This window comes from Lygodium microphyllum, chromosome 20, assembly GCF_053477565.2.
Source record: "Lygodium microphyllum isolate KBCC chromosome 20, Lygodium_microphyllum_v1.1.10, whole genome shotgun sequence".
Taxonomy (NCBI): Eukaryota; Viridiplantae; Streptophyta; class Polypodiopsida; order Schizaeales; family Lygodiaceae; genus Lygodium; species Lygodium microphyllum.
The window spans coordinates 7003096-7023397 of NC_141154.1; the positions used below are offsets into that span (position 1 = coordinate 7003096).

A 20302-nucleotide genomic window follows, 5' to 3' on the forward strand; every position below is an offset into this window, starting at 1 on the left:
ACTTGCCGTAGTTCAACTTTCTCCACATACTTCTGTAGATTGCATTGTTCCACAATCTATTTCATGGCCTGTTCTTCCATGGCTACATCTTCCAAGTTTAAGATGTGCTTGAACTTGAACTGGTTGAAGGCCCTTGTCTCTACTAACAACCCATACTTTACTTGTTCCTCTTCTAAGAATAGAAGTTTGTTGCTTTTCTCCAGACCTGCCATTGTGGGTCCCTATAATAATACCACAGCTCACCATTAGTTTTCTTAAGATAATTCCTTGCAGGGAGATGAGTAGAGAATCATTGTGCGCTTATAGAAAAATGAAATGCTTAAGTATAGAAAGAGAATTTTTCTTCAAGCAATCCGCACAATCCAATAAAAATCCATGAAAGTTTTCCTTAAAGTATGTTTTTCCACCTTACCCCCTCCCCCCTTGGAAATGAGAAGAATCTTTCCTAGGATTAGAGGTTGAAGGGTTAAGGGTAGTCAACACACATTCATTATGCTTTACTTTTGCATAAGATTAGTATAGAATTATGGGTTGTATTCCAAGTAGGCGTGGCAATCCATGTTAAAAGATCAAATGCTGATGTGTGTTATGTATGTCATGTCATCCATTAGAAAGTCACTTGAGGCAATCCAACTAGCAATATATAGTTCCTCCTTAGTTAGGATGCAGTTTAGGTAGGGATGGGTGAGTTTGTGATCATCTAAAGTGACTGCAACTGATGGCTAAGACTGTGAATGAGGTAGGGCCACATAAGTTGGATCATACTTTGAGGTTTTGATTGCATGTCTTTTCTCAGCATTGGTCATAATACGGTAGCCCTCTTGTGCCCATTAGAGTCAAAGAGCATACCATTTATGCAAGAATGTAGATTTAGTGCTGGTTAGGGCTTTTAATGCTTCAATTTCTTGGGTTGTGGCCAGATATCATGCGCGTGTCATATGATATGATGAGTTGTCATTTCGTGTGCTTGCTCGCGAGAGATTTCATTGTCAATTAACTCTTCAGCTACCATGGGAGCCTTAGTGAATACGAATTCAGATTCCTCCTAGGAGCAAGGTAGCATACACACATCAGTTGCTAGAGGCTCTTCTAAAAGACCTAAGTCTAATCGGTCATAGCTTTTAGCAAGCATGGCGAATGTAGCATCTAAGCATAGAATGGAAGTGACCAAGTCATCCCCTATATTCTTAGGTAAGTTTGAGGACAAGGTAAGGATAGATCACCGCTCGTAAGAGGGTTTAAGGAGGTTTGATTGGACTAAGCTCAGTAGTAGTTGATGTCTGCGGCGGCTTCTTTGGATCCGAAGGGGTCAGTTTAGATTCTTGTGCGATAGGCATGGTTTGCGATTTTGTTATTGTGCTACTAAATGCTTGTGAAGCTCTTGGAATGCTAGTAGTGCTAGGTTGAGGTGGTTTGGAGGCAATAAGCTGCATGTTCAGTTGATAGACTTGTTGAGGCTTTGCAGACTTAGTGGGTTTGGGCTCTATGGGCTTTTGCAGCTTGAGTCTTATGTGGCTTCAACTAGTTTACTATTGTGCAGTCCTATTTAGACAAGTTCGAGTGTTGTGCTTGAGTATTGCCTTTGGCAAACTTGGCTTTAGGCACCCATATCTAGGTATTGCCCTCATAATAGCCTTATGCTTGCAATAGGGTTTGGGGAACCCAATGTGGCTTGACCGTGCGTCAATGCCTATAGTGCCTTTTTTGCCTACTATTCTTGAGTATGAGTTTCTAGTATTGCGAGATCGTGTTTGCTTATTTCTAGATGGAGATCCTCGATGTTTAGGTATCCATTTGAATTTGGGCTCATTGGCTTTGGTTGCACCCTCGATCGCATGCTAGTATTGAGGCTTGCTGGGTTGTGACAAGTCACGACACCCCTTCTTAGACTTGGTTGTAGGTTTCTCTATCGGTGGCTTTGTGGGATTTGGTATGGGTGTGCTGCCCTTGCTGAAGGTTGTCACTATGTGTACATTGCTAATGGCAAGGTGAATGTGCTGTGACTCGTAATCGACATTAAAATGTGTTTGCTTCTTAAATGCGCATCCTAATAGTGATCCTTACCGGCATCCTTTGTGTTTGGCAACAACACATAAAATACCATGGGTATGCTCTCAGACTCGATAGAGATTACGACTTCGCACTTTTCCAAAAGTTTATACGATTGACCCCCAAATAGGTTGAATTTAGGTTCGTGGATTGTAGTTGTGGTTGACCAATTAGAGTCCAATGATGGTGAGTTAAGATATTGAAATCAGCTCCCTCATCAATTAAGGCATTGAAGGTATGCATTTTTTGGGAAGTGATCATTATGCGTAGCTAAGCAGGTGCTACTACTTCTTCATCTTCGTCCTCAATCTCTATGATTGTGGCAACTCATACATTCACAAGGGACTCTAGCATCGGAGGCTCATGCAATGGATGCATGGGAGGGTAGTACTTCTTTATGCGGCTATCGTTGAAGAAGCCTATGCCGTCTCCGTTTAGGGTTTCAAGCTCTACATTGCTAGTTTTCGGTTGATGGTACATACTCTAAAGGCCCTAATCCCCTAAAAATTAGTCTTATGTTTATGGCCTTTCACATTGAGTTTAACAACACTAGGTCGCCCTGGTCAAAATCTTGCTGCTTGACGTGCTTCTCAAACCAGCTCTTATGTTGTGCCTTTTCACAAATCAGTGCATGGGTAGCTAGAAGTTGAGTCTCTGATAGGCGTTCTAGCTCAACTAGGCATTCCATCCATGCCTTCTTTCCATCCTATCTCTCTTGGATGGCCACTCTCAGGCTAGGGACAAAGAATTCTACTAGTAGAATGGCTTCAGTTCCATAGGTTAGCTTAAAGGGAGTCTTCCCATAGCTATTTTATAGGCTATTTGATAGGCCCATAAAGCTGCCATCAACTTGTTCCTAGTCTGTTGAATGCTGAAATGACTTGTTTTGTGGTTGATTTTTATTTTTTTTGAGGGATGAATGGTTGATTTTTTATGGATTTTGGATGATATTTAATTGTTTTGGAAGTGCTTGAGAATGTTTTGGATAAGGTTGGTTATGTTTTGGAAGCTCATGATGTTTTTCAGTAGAGATATGAGTTCTATGATGTCCTGATAGGTGATGTTGAGATTTTAATTAGTTCTGTTTAGCTTCTATTTTGTTGTGTTTTTCTTTTGTATGAAGCATGGAGTAATGATTGATGAAGGTTGAGGTTTTTTGAAAGCTCATTGAATGGTTTTTGATAGTTTGGAATGGTTTTAGTATGAGTTATGTGGTTCTGATGTTTTCTTTTGACTTTCTGTAAATCCTCTGTTGAGCTTCTGTAGAGCCTTAGTTTCTGTTCTGTTTTGTTCTTTATGTCTCTATAGGTGTTATGTGGAATGTATGTGAGACTTTGGGAAAGTTTTCTAGCCTTGGAAAGAGTTGAATGTAAGCTCAAAAGAGCTCAAGAAAGTAGAAGAAGCAGCTGTTGAAGACTCAAGTGAAGACTGGAGTGAAGTGACAGTGATGAGCTATTGAGGAGTCACTGTAGTGGCTTTGCTGACCTTTCATATCAGACACACCTTTTGGGAGAGGCATCCACGACCAAAGAAGAATTATTATGAGTGATTATTAAGTATTTTAGTGAGGAGATGATGTACCATTGATGAGAGAGAGAGAGAGAGAGAGAGAGAGAGAGAGAGAGAGAGAGAGAGAGAGAGAGAGAGAGAGAGAGAGAGAGAGAGAGAGAGAGAGAGAGAGAGAGAGAGAGAGTCAAAGATAGCTAATTTTATGCCAAACAACATATCTTCATATGAGAGATTGTGAAAGAAATATATGAGATATTTGAAGATGAATCATATGTGATATTTTTCCATTCAAAGTGGAGTATTCTTTGTGTTTTCAATGTCTATCAATGAATTCTATGAAGAATATGAAGAGAATGATGGATTTTGTTAAAGTTAAAGCCGTGGGAGAACTGTTTTTATGAAGATGCGTGAAGATTTCTTGTTCCTGGTGTCGTTCTTTGTTGAGATCTTATAAAAGATGAAAAAGATGGTTGTTGATGTTACCAGATAGTTTTTCTTGTAGTAGAAACCCTATTTCCTTGGCATTCATTTTGGGGATCCATGTTTTTGGTGCGTAGCTGGGGAACACTGTCATCAACAAGCATAAGAAGAGGCTGAAAATGAAGGAAATGGCATTGCGAAGAAGAGAAGAATTCAATCGGACTTTGCAAAGTTCCTTTAACCACTGAAGAATTGGAGATTCTCATTGCTAAAGACACTTTCCATAAGTTCATCCCACAATGGTAGAAACATATCACCATCTTGATACATGCTCTATATGGTGGACTATTTCCTCTTCCTATTGAACCAACAAAGACATGCATCTTGGTGGCAAATTGTTTGGGAACAAACTGAAGTACAAAAACAGAGAGAATGACTATCCATGGAAGATCTAGCATTCATTAAGAAGTTTCTAGACATCATTAAGTGGGAGATTGTAAAGAACCTTTAGAAGTTGTGGTTAGTGGAAGTACATGAAAACAAGAAAGAAAAGAGTTGGAATTTGTTAATGGATGCTCAACATAGGACACATGGGATGCATGGTGTACTGAAAATCTCATGTTTGTCTAATTAGCAATCCACTAGAAGTTAGTAGACAGAGTATTCTTCATAACATATACTATTAAAACCATTAGAAGCTGGCATTTTATGATGATGACACAACAACGATTCTCAAAAGAATGAGTTTTGAAACCTTCAAAACGGAATACCTTCCTCTTTGTAGGAGTTTGAAAGCTAAATTTAGAGACGTAGAAAAGCAGGAAGTAGAAGAAATGTTGGCCAGAGAGTCCCACAGAGATTGAAGCCCCCATTGATTCTGTTTTGTTGAGTATAGATCAACTGGTTGGAGCTAACCCCCTGATGAATGACACAATCAAGAGGCAAGCATTAGAATGAGTCTAGAGGTATGTGAGAAGAGAGAAGGAAAAATTCAAGGTGAAGAACGAGCTTGTAGCACCAAAAGTCTCCTTTGATTCCCTAAAAGCACTATTTACAGAAGTCCCCATGGTGACTCAAGGTCCCCTTACTAGTCAAATCCGTCTTGGAAATATTGATGATAGGCCAACAAATGTAATCCCATTGCCCATTTTAAAGGGAGAGTACAATGAAGATCCAGATCTTCATGTAGCAAAGTTTATGGTAGCATATGTGGCTAACAATGCTAGAACCCCCGAGCATTAGTTAGCAATATTCCCCACCACTTTTAAAGGCGCGGCATTTCAGTGACATGAGAGATAAGCAACATGAACTTTTGGCACATGGAACACAACCTGAAGTTTGCCTTCCTCACTAAATTTAGGTGTGAAGTTTTTGAAGAGCGGATACAAGAGGAGTTCATGAACCTAAGTCAATCCTTTGGTGAATGAGTAGAAGCTTATGTCTTGCGAATAAAATCTATACTGAAGAGATGGACTAACCATCATTTGGATGAAGGCATCGAGAAGGGAGTTTTTCTTAGAGGCCTACAACCAGAAGTTTGCAAGTTCATGGAATTAAGAAGACTAGTCAATTTGCAAGCTGCAGTGGAAGGTGCAAGACTGTATGGCGAAGTTGAAGCAAGGTTGTCAATGACCTCAAGAAGAGGAGTCTTACCTCCTCCCATGCTAGGAATGATATACCCACCAAATTCAGTCCCAGGGACAGTTTCCTACCCCTACCCCCAAATGCAAAGAGTGCTGCAATACAGTGCACCTAATCCATAGTGGCCGCAGACTACAATGCCTCAAATGATGATTCAACCACAGCAATAGTAGCCTCAAACAGTTCCTTGTTGAAGGAAAAAAGGAGAGACCAAGAGAGTGATCTCTTCGATTATTTGATAAAAAGCAATACTCACACTACATGAGGATAACCTAGTGTAAGTGTTAACTAGACTGACTAACTCACTGACTAACTCTAGTCAGGTCACCTACTAGCTGAACCGACTTATTCAATATAGTCATATGCAGACAGCTGCACACTAGCTGTCACCGATGTCGGTCATACATAAAGACAGACTCACGGAAGAGCTTGACTTCTAACACTCCCCCTCAAGCTCAAGACAACATCTGCACACCAAGTAGCTGTCTAAAACCACAAAACTTATCTTTACCTAGAGACTTGGTAAAGATATCTGCAACTTGCTCATCAGTCCTCACATGCATGAGATCAACCTTTCCTGCAAGGACCATCTCTCGAATGAAGTGGTAGTGTACCTCTATGTGTTTTGTCCAAGCATGGTAAACTGGATTCATGGCCAGGAGTACACTACTGAGATTGTCGCATAACAATGTCACTGGAGCATCAACCTGTATATCCAAGTCAGCCATAAGCTTGAGCAGCCATGCAATCTCACATGCTGCCAATGCAGCTCCCCTGTACTCAGCCTTAGTACTGGATAAAGCAACTGTAGGCTGCTTCTTGCTGCTCCAGCTGATCATGCCACTACCAAAGCCAAAAGCATAGCCACTCATAGACCTTCTGTCAAATGAGCATCCTGCCCAATCTGCATCTGTGTATCCAATCAGTGTCAAGGGCTTATTTCTGACATAGAACAGCCCATAGTCTACAGTGGACTTAACATACCTCATGATGCGTCTAACTGCATCTAAGTGTGGCTTCCTCGGCTTCTACATAAACTGGCTTATCAGCCCTAGAGCATAACTCAAGTCAGGCCTAGTGATGGTTAAGTAAATCAGACTGCCCACCATCTGCCTGTACATAGTCACATCTTCAACTTCAGTCCCAGTGTTCATGTCTAGCTTCACATTCTGATCCAGAGGTGTATCGAGTGGTTTGCATTCAGCCATGCCATACTTCACAAGCATTTCCATGGCATAATGCTTCTGCATCAGCCATAAACCATTTTCAGCTGGTACAACCTCAATACCCAAGAAATACTTCAGATCTCCTAGATCTTTCATGTCAAATTCAGATTTCAACATCTTCATTGCCTGCTGAATTCCGATGTCATCATCTCCAGTAATTATAAGGTCATCAACATAAATGACCAGCACTACCAAGCCACTGTCAGTCTTCTTTGTGAAAAGGCTGTGATCAGCCCTGCCAACAACAAATCCAAGGCTCTGCAAGTAGTTACTGATCCTAGCATGCCAGGCTCTCGGAGCCTGCTTTAGCCCATATAGTGCCTTTTTCAGCCAGCACACATAATGCTGAAAATTAGGGTGCTCATACCCTTTCGGCTGAACCATATATACATCCTCTGTTAAATCACCATTGAGGAATGCATTCTTGACATCCATCCGCTGCAATTTCCAGCCTTTTGCAGCTGCCAAGGTAATTACTATACGTATGGTTGCCATCTTTGCAACCGGGTTGAATGTCTCATCATAATCCAATCCATACTGTTGAGCATATCCTTTAGCAACCAGCCTGGCTTTGTATCTTTCCACACTGCCATCAGACTTACATTTGATTTTATAGACCCATTTGCAGCCAATGGTCTTTTTCCCATCAGGCAATGGCATCAGATCCCAAGTCTGATTTTCAGCCAAGGCATTCATCTCTTCATCCATAGCATTGCACCAATTTTCATCCTTTACTGCTTTAGCATAAGTACCTGGTTCCTTGATCTCCATTACCTTTGTCATGTAAGCATAATGCTTTGCAGCATAACTAGTGTATGTAAACCTATCAACAGGTCTCCTAATCCTCTCTAATCTCCTGAGCTGTGGCTCACTCTGAGCTTGCCTCTCATGAGGCGGCACATAACGGCTCTGCCTAGCACCTGGCGTCATAACAAACGAAATCCCCAATTTGCTGTCTAAGATGTCACTGCTCGATGACTCATAGCCTGCTGTGAGTGATCCTGTCACATCCTCAAAAACCTTTTCTTTTCCTTTTCCCTTGTCATTTCTCCCCCTCACTGACATATCCGTGTCAATGGACATAGAATTACGGTTCCGTAAGCGTCCGGACCAAGGACTCACTGCGGAAGATACATCTGTTGTTTGACCACTCATAGAAGTACTCTCTGTAGGAGTATTTTCAGTATGATTCATACTAGGTGAGCCATCAGTAGACACTGCAACAGGATTCCCATACCACGATGCTAACTCATCAAAGACTACATCTCTGCTGATGAGTGTCTCATGCGTAGAAGGTACATAACACTTGTATGCTTTCCGTTCCTGTGCATATCCTAAAAACACACTCTTCACTGCCTTAGGATCCAATTTCTTCCTCTTCTCATCCGGTATATGCACATATGCAATGCATCCAAAGACTTTCAAGTGCCTGATATTAGGTCTATGACCATACAGTTTCTCATAAGGGGTGACTGCATGTATTCCTGCTATAGGAGTGTGATTCAGCACATAAACTGCAGTCACTACTGCTTCAGCCCAATAGGCATTAGGCAAACTCTTCTCATTTAGCATAGCTCTTGCTGGCTCCATTAAGACTCTGTTCTTCCATTTTGCAACACCGTTCTACTGCAGTGTATAGCTACACGTGAGCTGCCTTCTGATCCCATACTTGGCAAGATATCTGTCAAATTCTTTGGATACATATTCACCTCCTCCATCTGATCTCAAACATGATATGTAGCAACCAAGTTCATTTTCTGCATGTTTTTTAAAGTCTCTAAAGACTTCAAACACCTCATCTTTATGCTTCAAAATGTACAGCCAAGTGTATCTAAAATCATCAATAAATGAGACATAGTACCGTGCACCTCCAAGAGACGCATTATGCGATGGTTCCCAGACATCGGAGTGCACCAACTGCAAAGGTCTAGTGCTGTTTTGTACATGTCTCATGAAAGGAAATCGTGCCTGCTTCCCAAATTGACATGCAGGACACACATGCCCAAAGTCATTATACTTGAATTTTGGTAATCCAAGTACGACTGCCTTCTGTTGCATGGATTGAAGCTTTTGTACATTTACATGTCCGATTCTCTTGTGCCAGATCTCTACATCTCTGATGGCACTCTCATCATGAGCAAACATAGCTGCTTTAAGTTCAGGAATGGTCGCTTCCAAAGTAAACATCCTGCCATCCCTTCTGCCCTTTGCAATTAGCTTGTAGCCATTTCCATACTCCTCAATGAAACATCAATCCTTGTTAAACCTCACTTGCAGATTCTGTTTTTCCATTTGACCCACAGACAACAAATTCTTTGTTATGGTCGGTACATGTAAGACATCATGCAGGCCTTTCTTCTTGCCATCAGGCATCATCAATGGAACAATCCCTTTATGCTTTATGTCATGTTGGGTATCATCCCCAGTACATACATGACCATGTGTACCTGCAACCATCTCATCAAACGACTCTCCATGCGGAGTCATGTGATTTGACGCACCAGAGTCAATGTACCACTTGTCATCTCTGTTCTGCCTTGACGCAGTCTTGGACACATGCTGCATGGCAAAGAGTCTATCAACCTAATCATCTTGACCACCACTAGAGGATGCATAATGCCCATGCTGTTTCCCTTTTGTCTTCATGTCATTCTGCTTTTTATAACATTCCTTCGCTATGTGCCCATACTTACCACAATAATGACAATCTTTGTCCTTGTTGGACTGATTAGTAGACTGCCAAGATCCAGATCCACCTCCTCTTCCTCGAGGTGATCTCCCCCTACCTCTAAAACCACCAGATCCTCGCTGGCCCTGTGTATTGGCACCATGCCAATTTCCTTGCTGCTGCTGCTGCTGTCCATAGGCATTACGAGTGTCGCCACGACCTCGATATGAACCATGGCCTCTGCCTCCTCTGCCATGCTGGCTAGAGTATAACATAGTGTCTCTGCTCTGAGAGGCACTGGAACCTGTACTTAGACCAAGTTTGACCTCCTTATGCAGCAACAATGCAACCAGTTCTTCCCAGTCAGGGGGATCTGCTCTTACTAAGATGGACGTGTCAAATGCTTTCTATTCTTTCCCTAAACCATTCAATGCAATTGCAATCATATCATCTTCTGATACCCTTGAACCAATGGTGGCTAACTGATCAGCTATGGTCTTGATCTCCGTGGTATACACCTGGATGCTCCTACCATTTCTAGACATATTATTGAAGTACTGTTTCAACTGAATCTTCCGTGCATCTGTCATGGTTCCATAATTTCTCATCAGTATATCCCAAGCATCCTTTGGAGACTCACAACCAGTGATTTGAATAGCCATAGCATCTGATATACATAGTGAAAACCAATGCAATACCTTACATGCTCTTTCAGTCCATAACCTGTGAGCTCTCTTCTGTTCATTTGTTGCATTTACTTCTGGTAATTCAGGAGCTGCTTCATCTCCTATGCATAAGTCCCAATATCCTCTGCCAACTAGAAAATTTTTCATTCTGAATTTCCATAATGCAAAGTTTTTGTTGTCTAGCTTTTCTCCAACTATTTGCATGATATTATCAGTCCCATGTGCATTAGGCATGATGCAACACACTGTATGTCAATTGCCTGACTCCCTGTATGTTAATAAGTCACTTGACTGACTTCAGTCCTTGACTGTTTATGACAGTTTTCTGGTTATTGTCTGCTCAGATACGCTGTATTTTAGTCCAAAAACATTGGTACATGCTCCCCCTGACACTTGGCAATCACTAAGATATTTCAACCTGTGTGTATGGACTGTAATCAATGCAAAGCCAGCATGTATTCAAACAAACTGTTTATGATCAGACATGCAATCTGTAAGCATAAAAATTGAGTGACCAGTAGCTTCTTCGTAGTCCAAAAATGAGTGTATATGATCCAAAAATGCACCTACAGCAGTCCAAATGTTGACCTCTGCATATGAAGTTCCAAACAAGTCAATCTGACACTTTTTGCATGTACTGCAAGTACCAAAACATAGTAATCTGGCTATAGATCTCAATCAGCCATCAAAGACATTCAATCATCGTGTATTTCAGTCCAAGAACTGCAAATACATTCCATGCATTCACTGCTTGATGACAAACTTAATACATGAGCATTCGGTTGATCAAAGACAATCCCTCTTCAAGGAGTCAACCCCATCCTGGGAGAGGCAAGTCAAGAGTTGCATCAATTGTTTGTAATCAGCCCCCACAGTCAATGAGCACAAATGACAGTTTCTATTCAGCTTCAATTAGTCTAGATTTGAGCATCCAATGCTCTCTGTACTTCACAAGTACTTTGCATTCATGAAGACCCTCCTAGCATTTACTGTGACCAAGTAAGCATCTATAGGCTCTCAATCTTCAAAATGTAAACTGTCATAAGAGTAAAAACTGTTTTCAGCCAGTTAACTCTCTACAAGTTTGAGAGTTTAACTCTTCAAAGGCATTTCATTCCAGCCATGATGAATATAGGACATCCCATGAAGTTTGTGTATGCCAGTTCTACTATCAAATGATAAGAACTGTCTGTTGGTATATTATAGATTTGTCACAATCTTACATATAGTCCATGTCTATATGCAGGCTGAACATGGAGCTGCTAATGCTGCCCATAGCACTGACTTATTGCATAATCTCAATAATCTTCAACTAACATGCCCTTGTGTATTGTCTTGAGGAGGCGCATTTTCCTGGAATCGTGTGGACTGTATGCTGAATATATCCACGTTTTTACTACTGCCTCAGGTATGGGAGATGCCAAGCACTCATCAGTGCTCACTCTTCTTCAGCTACCAAGTGAAATGCCCTCATTAATGTCAAGCATACAAGTGTATACTTCATCACGTTGACCAACAGGAACAGGCGCAGATATTCAGACCAAGGGGCGCAGATTTTCAGGCAGTCCACGCTGATTTTCAGGCGCTGATTTCTTTAATACATATTCCATTATTTAATGCTTCCAATGCTGGTTATAAACTGCTACACAACATGATTCAAATCAAGCTCTTCAATCCTCCCTTCAAGCCTTGATGACCTCCTATCAGATGTATGCATACAGTCATTGATACATACCTTCCCTTTGACTATGGCTTCATTTGCAAGTGTCCAGCTTCTTCCTCATTCCTTACTTCCATCTCCTTTGCACTGCAAGTTGTCATGCCCATTCTCCCACAACCTCATGGATAAGGCTCTGATACCATGTTGAAGGAAAAAAGGAGAGACCAAGAGAGTGATCTCTTCGATTATTTGATAAAAAGTAATACTCACACTACATGAGGATAACCTAGTGTAAGTGTTAACTAGACTGACTAACTCACTGACTAACTCTAGTCAGGTCACCTACTAGCTGAACTGACTTATTCAATATAGTCATATGCAGACAGTTGCACACTAGCTGTCACCGATGTCGGTCATACATAAAGACAGACTCACGGAAGAGCTTGACTTCTAACATTCCTCCAATGGAAACTCAACAACAGTGGAAACCTACCAACTAGAATAAAAAATCCCAAGTCTCAACAGGAGCTTTAAATCAGAACAAAAAAAGAAGACCCTCAAGATCAACCCAACCAGTGTATGCAGTAATAACAGAAGCTTCCCACAACCCTACTACAAGTACTCTAGGAAGTGAAAATCTGAAGGATTACCTATCCAACTCAGTCACAAGTATCAAGAAAGAGCTTATGGATGTGATTACAAAACAACTACAGACATTGAAGGTGAATATCGCCAATATATCCACTCCTGCAGGGGGTGGGAGAGATGTGACGCGTTCTAATACATGGTTGAAAAGTACCATCAAGCGGGAAATTTAGCCCCATTGAATATACTCAAAAACCACCCGAGCTTTCTGTTCATACTAATGAGGAAGAACCATATAGAAGATATCTGCTCTCTGAAAGAGATACACGAAAGAAGAAGGAAAGATGAAGACACAAGATTCAACTTGTTAGAATCCAAAGTGACAACGTAGGACATTGGAGACCAAAGCCCAAGGAGTTTGGTCCTAATTTTGGTCCAAGGAGGTTTCTCTCTCAAAGTTATAGAGGACGAAAATTTGACGATTGTTAGAGATCAGAGGTGGACTGTTACAGATATTGAGAAAATGGTCATATCTCACCGAACTGTCGACACTGCAAAAGGCTGTCTAAGTCCAACTCTTGTGAAAGCTACTCCCGATACCCAATAGAAGACCCAAGGACTTGCTTCCAATTTGGTGGAATTGGAAGTGGTTGCAATAACACATGCCCCTCCAACTATTCTCATGCAAATATGTAGACTTTAGTAAGTCTACTTAGTCTTGTACTTCGCTTTTGTCTTTAACATTCACCACTATGTCTATATACTAGATGCTAGGATACTAAGTCTAGGATTTTTATCTCTTAGGGAATTGGTCTTAGGGCGTAGATCCAATGGATCTATCTACACATCTCCATTTAAGTTCCTTTTAAGTTATCTCTTCTTTGCCTTTATATAATAAATTCATTTTATTATTTACTAATTAACAAATATTAACAAAAATCAACTAATGTTCTACAAACCCATAAACTTTAACTCCCTTTTTAAAACTTTTCCCTTGTTCCATATATAGCTTAATACTTTGTGAACACTCTTAATTTGCATGAAGTCAAAAACACCATATTTTATAATAGTGTTTCAAAGTAATAACACCAAATTAATTTTATTTTTTTCAACCCCAAGAAAATTCCATAAAACATTAGAAATCATATTTTTATTTTTTTCATAAAATATTTAATTTTTATTGAGTTAAAAATATGATTTTTATCAATAAATACTGTAATTTTCATTCAAAATAACAATTTTTGAATTTTTGAAACATGTTAAACATCTTTTAAAAATTTAAAAAATAATTTAAGTAGTATAAAATTTATGAGAAAAAGATTATAGATCCTAATTATTCAACCAGATATTTTATAAAAATTTATCTATGCCATTTTAAAAGCATTTTTAGTTGTTTTTTATCTTTAAAATATATAATCATACTTACATAAATACTAACAACTATTCAAAGTTGAAAATCAAGTTTTAAGACATTTTATAAAAAATTCTAAACCAAGAAAAGTATAACTTTACATGACTTATTTTTTATTAAATAGATTATGCGCTTACTTGAAAACATGCAAATCAAGATTTTGTCTTTGGAAGTACGTGTCCCGTAGTCCACAACTAGGGAGGACACTTGAAATTAATATCATAAGGACATGTTCGGTAGACATCAAAACAAATTCCACGACAAGGCTTGGTAATAGTGTAGTTGACATAACCATGTGGGTTCAACTTTGTACCATATATAGCATGTTCTACATCAAATGGTCCCAATGCAGACACATACAAGGGAGGTGAAGGTGTACATTGGGGAAATGCCATTGGACAAATCCAGTATTTATATGCTTCACTACAATCACCGCATTGCCAAAATGTTCAGTCTCGGCAATTCATAAAAGTTAGAAGATCCTTCAGACGATTGTAATGACACTGAGAGCGAAAGATCCTCTTTTACTCCTGCAAAAAGACTAGTGTTTGCGTCAACTCGTGCTTATTAATAGATGACAATGGATGCATTGCAAAACCACGAACCACTTGGTGAAATTAGAGTGCACTGATGATGATTGTTGCAATCCTCCCAATAAGTATCATACACATAATTGCCATTTCCATCACAACTCTGGGGTGTTAATGTTGTACAGTCTGGGCTTAGAACTGAAGTCCACGTAATATGAATCCAAGCTTCAATATGAACAGAATTGAAAGTGTCAGCTCCTTCCTTGAGGGGATCCGTCTTGTATGTCGTGTGGCCAATATTCCATTCCAGACATGCTGTAACAGCGACAAGGCTTGTGCTGCTGCGATCGCCTCCTGATACGGACGGAGGTTTAGAGCATTCTCTCTCTCCCTCCTTCCTAAATGTCAAGAAGATGCCCTCTCTCTCATGGTTCTAAACGTTTTTTCCAATTTTCTTTATTTTTTTCAACATCCATCACCACTCTCTAAAAAGCTCTTTGAGGCGATGAATCGAAACTTCCATCAAGGGATCGTTATCCCTTTGATTGCTTATAAATGAGCATACTCTCACATAGAAACTACTTATTGTGTCTACCACAAGTTTCCTCCATGTGTGTGAGGAGTTTTGTAGATGCCTCAGTGTACTGAAAGAAGGACACGATGGAAATTGCTCTGGACGGATAGCTTGAGCCACAAGTTTGTCATTCAGCCTGTCTTGTAGCCCTTTCCTTAGACCAAGAAACTGCTTTGTCCACTCAAAAACCTCTTGTCCTTTAAGTGGAATCTTGGCAGTAATTAGAGATTTGTCTTTAGACGGTTGCACACTTGATCCTAAAAGGACGCCCTGATTATCATCTTCAAAATGGGGTGTCACAGAAATTGACCTTTGCCATGCCCTAAAATCAGCAAGTTTAATAGATTGTTGACTTAATAAACCATGCAAGTGTGAAAGTCCCATCCTCAATAGCAAGCATTGCAATTCCAAGTGTGCCTGTGAACATGCAAACAACTGTTCTGATTTATATCTTGAAGCACGAGTGGTCCCAACTACTAAGACTCTGTGTAGTCCAGCAGGTTTAGTGGTAACACAGAAGAATGGAGAGATTTCTTCGGCAGTGTCAAGATCCTGTGCATCCTTTGGAGTGGGATGCTCTTTTGGAATTTAAGTGGCAGGCATTCCAAGACATGCATAAGCTCTTCCCAACTATGCCCAAACACCATGTCTTTCTTGTTGTTGAACATTGGCAACTTTGCCCGTATGATTGTGAGCAATGAGCTCAACAAGACTAAAAAATAAAATTATTTTCAATAAACAACCACATCTCTAGAGTTTACTTCATGCTGAGCAAGATGACAAAGAGAAATCTCTATATGCAACTAATTGTCAATACTTTCCGTTGCCATCGTATTGCTTTGGACTCGCAACTTGCAAAACTAGCCAGTCAATGGTCCCTAACTCCAACATTCCTGAGGTTTTTTTTTAAAATGGTTATTTTTTCCCTTTTTTTAAAAATTCAAAAGAGTATATATATTTATTCTCCTTCCCAAAATGTCCCACCCCAAAGAGATGCAAGGCATCGGACACAGGGCACCTGTCAAAGAAATCCCTACAGCCTACCAAGACCTCAAAGGCAATGGTTTTTTTTTCTCTTTTCTTTTTTAAAATAAATAGATATACTCTCCTGAACGTAATTTTTTTTCTCTTTTCTTTTTTTAAGAAGAATAAATAGATATACTCTCATGAACGTAATTTATTATTATTTATTATGTTAGTTTTGAGTCTCTTGACTATAGGAATGACTAGAAGGCTAGGAATTCATCACTAAATTGAACTTTCAAACATTTCAGCTCAATAGTGTCGCGCGAGGAATCGAATCTAGCACATAATATCAATCACCTTGCCCATGCAAATGAAAAGACAAAGATACCCACTAGTTTAACATCTCTCATCCACGCTACTCCTAGTCAAAATTTTGTGGAGAGAACCTTATTACTCAACTACCCTACATCGCGGGTGTGTTATTTTTGCAAGCTTTTGATTTCGTGCTTTTGCAATTGAAATTGATTTTTAGAGCTTTTTGAAACAACCTTGGATGCTTTCTACAAATGACATGTCAAAAATATATTGCGCATCATGCATTACTAACCCATTCACAATAAAGGGAGCAATGGTGCTGAATAATCACAACAAATAATAACATTCCAAAGTTTTGCATTACCCAAAAGGAGTACAATATCTAGAAAGGTTCCAAGATCTTCATGTAACAAAAAGGACATGTCACACCCTAATGAAGTGCATGATGATGAGTCCTCCAGAACAATGAATGAGCCATGCTTACGTTGGGCTTCCTACATAACAGGGCATATCTTACGTGTTTGCCCTAACACAAAGGCAAGGTCTGTGGGGGTTAGTGCAGGCTGATGTATGACCATGTGCTCCTTGGGTTGAAGGCCAAGTATGTGCATGTACACATAATACATATGTTTGCAAGCAAGAAATGCCTTTTGGTTAGATTCTCTTTTTTGAAAATCAGGACAAGTGCACCTAGGCTCTTCTTTGATGTGCACATCATAACAACTCTCTGTCAAGACTCGAAATACTGAATGTTGTCTCTCAAGTTGCACTACCTCCTCCAAGAATGTCACAACCATGCAACCAGCTACCTCTATTCTCTTTTGTGCATCTTTGGAAATTCCATGTCTCCACTTGCGTCTTCTCCCGCTTGAACCACATTCTGTAGAAATAGGAGGTTTGCTCTTCTCGTTCCTTGGTGGTGCTGTAAAGCTAAAGCAGGCAAACTTGAAACCAGCCTGTCTTAGGCTGCTACACTCTTCCTTCGATATATTTGTTCCTATATCAACTGGCCACAAAGATGGAACAATTGGTGATGCTATCACTTGTTTCTGCACAGCGTTTGTATGCTTGACATCATGATTACAGAACCATATCCATTGTGCAATGGCCTTGTTCTTATAGGCTCTCTCAGACCAAAAGCATGGTGCGACTAACCCCACTTGCCGATTCTGTAATTTGCTGCTGCAATTCTTTCTACCCTCCATACCAAAACACTTTCTCACACAGTTAGGTGGTGTCCTTCGTAAAGCCCACTCCTCCTGTGCCACTTCTACCTCTTCTACGTGAGTTGACGTTTCCACATTTGGTGCACTTACTCCACCTGCAAAGGGCTTGATTGGTATCTCCTCATCCTCTTGGATACATATCTCTTCCATCTTTCCATCGTCAAACTGTATACTCCGCAGCCTGCCCCTGATTTTCCTTGGCCTTGACTCCATCACGTATCCCGGTCTATGAGAACTTACAGTTGCTCCACCTCCCTTCTTTTCTTTGCACAGTCTCCCTATCACCTTGCATTATAGGCTCCTCGTACAAAGGACTTCCAGCTACAACACCTTGCAACGCCCGTGCAACAGAGGAGGGATTTGGGGATTCCCTTTTGCTGGCACTAGCCAACAAAGACTCCATAGAAGGCCCAGATCCAATAAACCTCCCCGTGGTATAGCCCAACCTCTTTGCACATTGAATATATGCATTCAAAACATCACTAACACATGCATCATAAAGTGATATCTTTCGTTTTCCACCCTCACCTGCTAACCAACTAGCATGGACACTTTCTGATAAGTTTATGCTTGGAATTTGAGCATGTTCCCAAGGACTTTTGTTAGCCTGCGGAGTCAAATCCAAAAATAGAATCAGTAGCTCTCCCCATTGCTACATTGTGCAACAAATCTTAAGGAGCTGGAAAAAATGTCACACTTACATGAGATTCAATTCCTCCCCAGTGGGCAATTCTTTGCTCCCACCATTTCAACCACCTATCCAAAGCCTTGATGTGTTCCTTGTTGACATTTCGTGCCCACCAATCTCGGATAGCAGAGGCCTGAAGTGAGGCTAGTTGAGTTGTCGTTGCTAGCCTCCATGCTTCACACAATTCAATGTGGTGCATTTGTTTATCCACAGGGACTAATTTCTTGGTATGCTTTTGCAAACTTTGCTCCCAATGAAAAGACAAGAACGCTCCCTCCCTTCCATTATGTTATGAGGCCCTCCATTGTACACAGCCCTTATTGCCATCCAATTCACACTTGCCTCATCGGACATAAATCCAGCAAAGTCAGGTGGATCATGGCCACATTGAACCATGACAGAATTCAAATTTCTCCAAAACAGGATTTGAGACTCTTCATCCTCCTCTTTAAATTCACATATTGCAATTACCTGCAATGCTCTCATGCTAGTTCATGATTGATACATTAGTATAGTGTTCATCAACAACAATTTAATTTCAATAAAAGCTTTCATTATGTTGCCACATACTCGTGATCATAAACTGAACAAGACATAGTTGCCCACCCATCAATCCTATGGGTATGATCAAAGTGCACCCATTCACGTCGTAAATCTCCAGTCCCAATTCGCCTCATACGATTCACTAAGTCCACCCCTGATGCTGGTCCCTTGGTGGACATTTTAAACAAATAGCACTTCTCCTTGGCATCACCTTGTCCTGGAAATCTACTTCCATGGAAAAATGGGAAGACACAACGTTTTTGCAAAAGAAGTATGTTGTCATACCCATCACCAACCACCTGACCTTGTTTGGCTCTTTCTTGTGAAACAATGCCTTTGAACCTATGTGTTTATTAGAGGGTTATTTCAAATGCAGGACATACATTGCAAGCAGAAAATAATAATGCACAAGCCTACCCTTTATTCTGCACAAGTGGCATCATTTCTTCTAGAAAATGATTAAGATCCACCTCTGTCGCCTCCGACTCGTCTTCTTTTGTTAAAGATTCAAACAACATCTGCCGAGCGACTAGCATCTGTATTTTTCATGGGCCTCCCTTTTTGATCTTTAGGACCGTGCTCACAAGCCTCCGCACCTTGTCAAGGGTTGCCCTCTTAGTGCCATGTTGAACACTGTGAGCATGCTCCCCAACATGGATCACCAAACGTGTCATTGTAGGATCCAGCGGCAACACATAATAGATCATGCATTTGCAAATGGCTACACAAGTAGCAACATTAAGACAATAGTGACATGTTATCTTGGAGTTTCCCTCACTTGCAGGATAACCCATGCTCACGGTTCTATCCAAGTGACCATGGAAAAAAACATCATTGTACTTTCCCTCTGTTATGTAGTAAGGACAAGTGATCCTAAGACATTGAAGACTTCCAAGACAATAGCTCAAGCGCACAGTGCACTCAATTGCCATATTTGTCTGTGAGGGCCGCGACCACAGGTGACCATCATATTTTTGTTCCATACCCATCATTCGTTTCTTGCTATCTGTGGCTGGAAGCTCAAAAGCAATTGTGCCATTATACTCGATTGGGAGCTCATCCACCCTTCGTGGAGGTCCACAGAGCGCTAGTAATTTTTTCAATCTACCCGTTCTAGCTTTCTCCTCAATGAAGGCTGCAATCGAGTTATCATAGGAAGATAAGTCCTCGCTTTGGCTGCCCACACATAGGTCCTCCTCGACATTTGTGTCATCAACATCCTTCTTGTTATCTGAGTGTACGTCAAGACACACTGGAGTTGATTTGCTACAACCTGGAGTACAATCAATGTAGTTGTCAATCTCATCTTCTATTGACTCAATACTGTTAGAGATGCACACATAGTTACTTGAGTGCCTGATAGAGTAGGTGGATGATAATGTACTATCAATCAGATAGTGCGCATGCCCTTGATGATCCCATCTTGGAGACACAGTGACATTGTTTGCTCCACCATCATTCTCTATGATGGCTTGCAACCCCTGGAATTTTTGTGTTGGAGGCAATAGATTCTGTAGGTAGTACTCACTCAAAAGAATCTCCCCATTTCTTAATGAAACCCTGTGCTCTAAGCAATCACTGGCTAGTCTCCATGTCAAAATAGCA

At 40.6% G+C, this 20302-nt stretch overlaps 1 protein-coding gene and 1 pseudogene across 1 annotated transcript in view; one reads left to right on the forward strand and one right to left on the reverse strand.

Moving 5' to 3' along the window:
* LOC148018669 (uncharacterized) overlaps positions 1 to 3394 on the forward strand; it is a 42860-nt gene extending 39466 nt beyond the window's left edge. Inside the window, exon 8 of the mRNA XM_087701383.1 lies at positions 3358 to 3394. Within this exon, the coding sequence (XP_087557509.1) occupies positions 3358 to 3379 (22 nt within the window). The 3' untranslated portion in view covers positions 3380 to 3394. The remainder of the gene's footprint in view (positions 1 to 3357) is intronic.
* Positions 3395 to 14049: 10655 nt separating this feature from the next.
* On the reverse strand, positions 14050 to 17679 carry LOC148018670 (uncharacterized; annotated as a pseudogene).
* Between the last annotated feature and the right edge of the window lie 2623 nt (positions 17680 to 20302).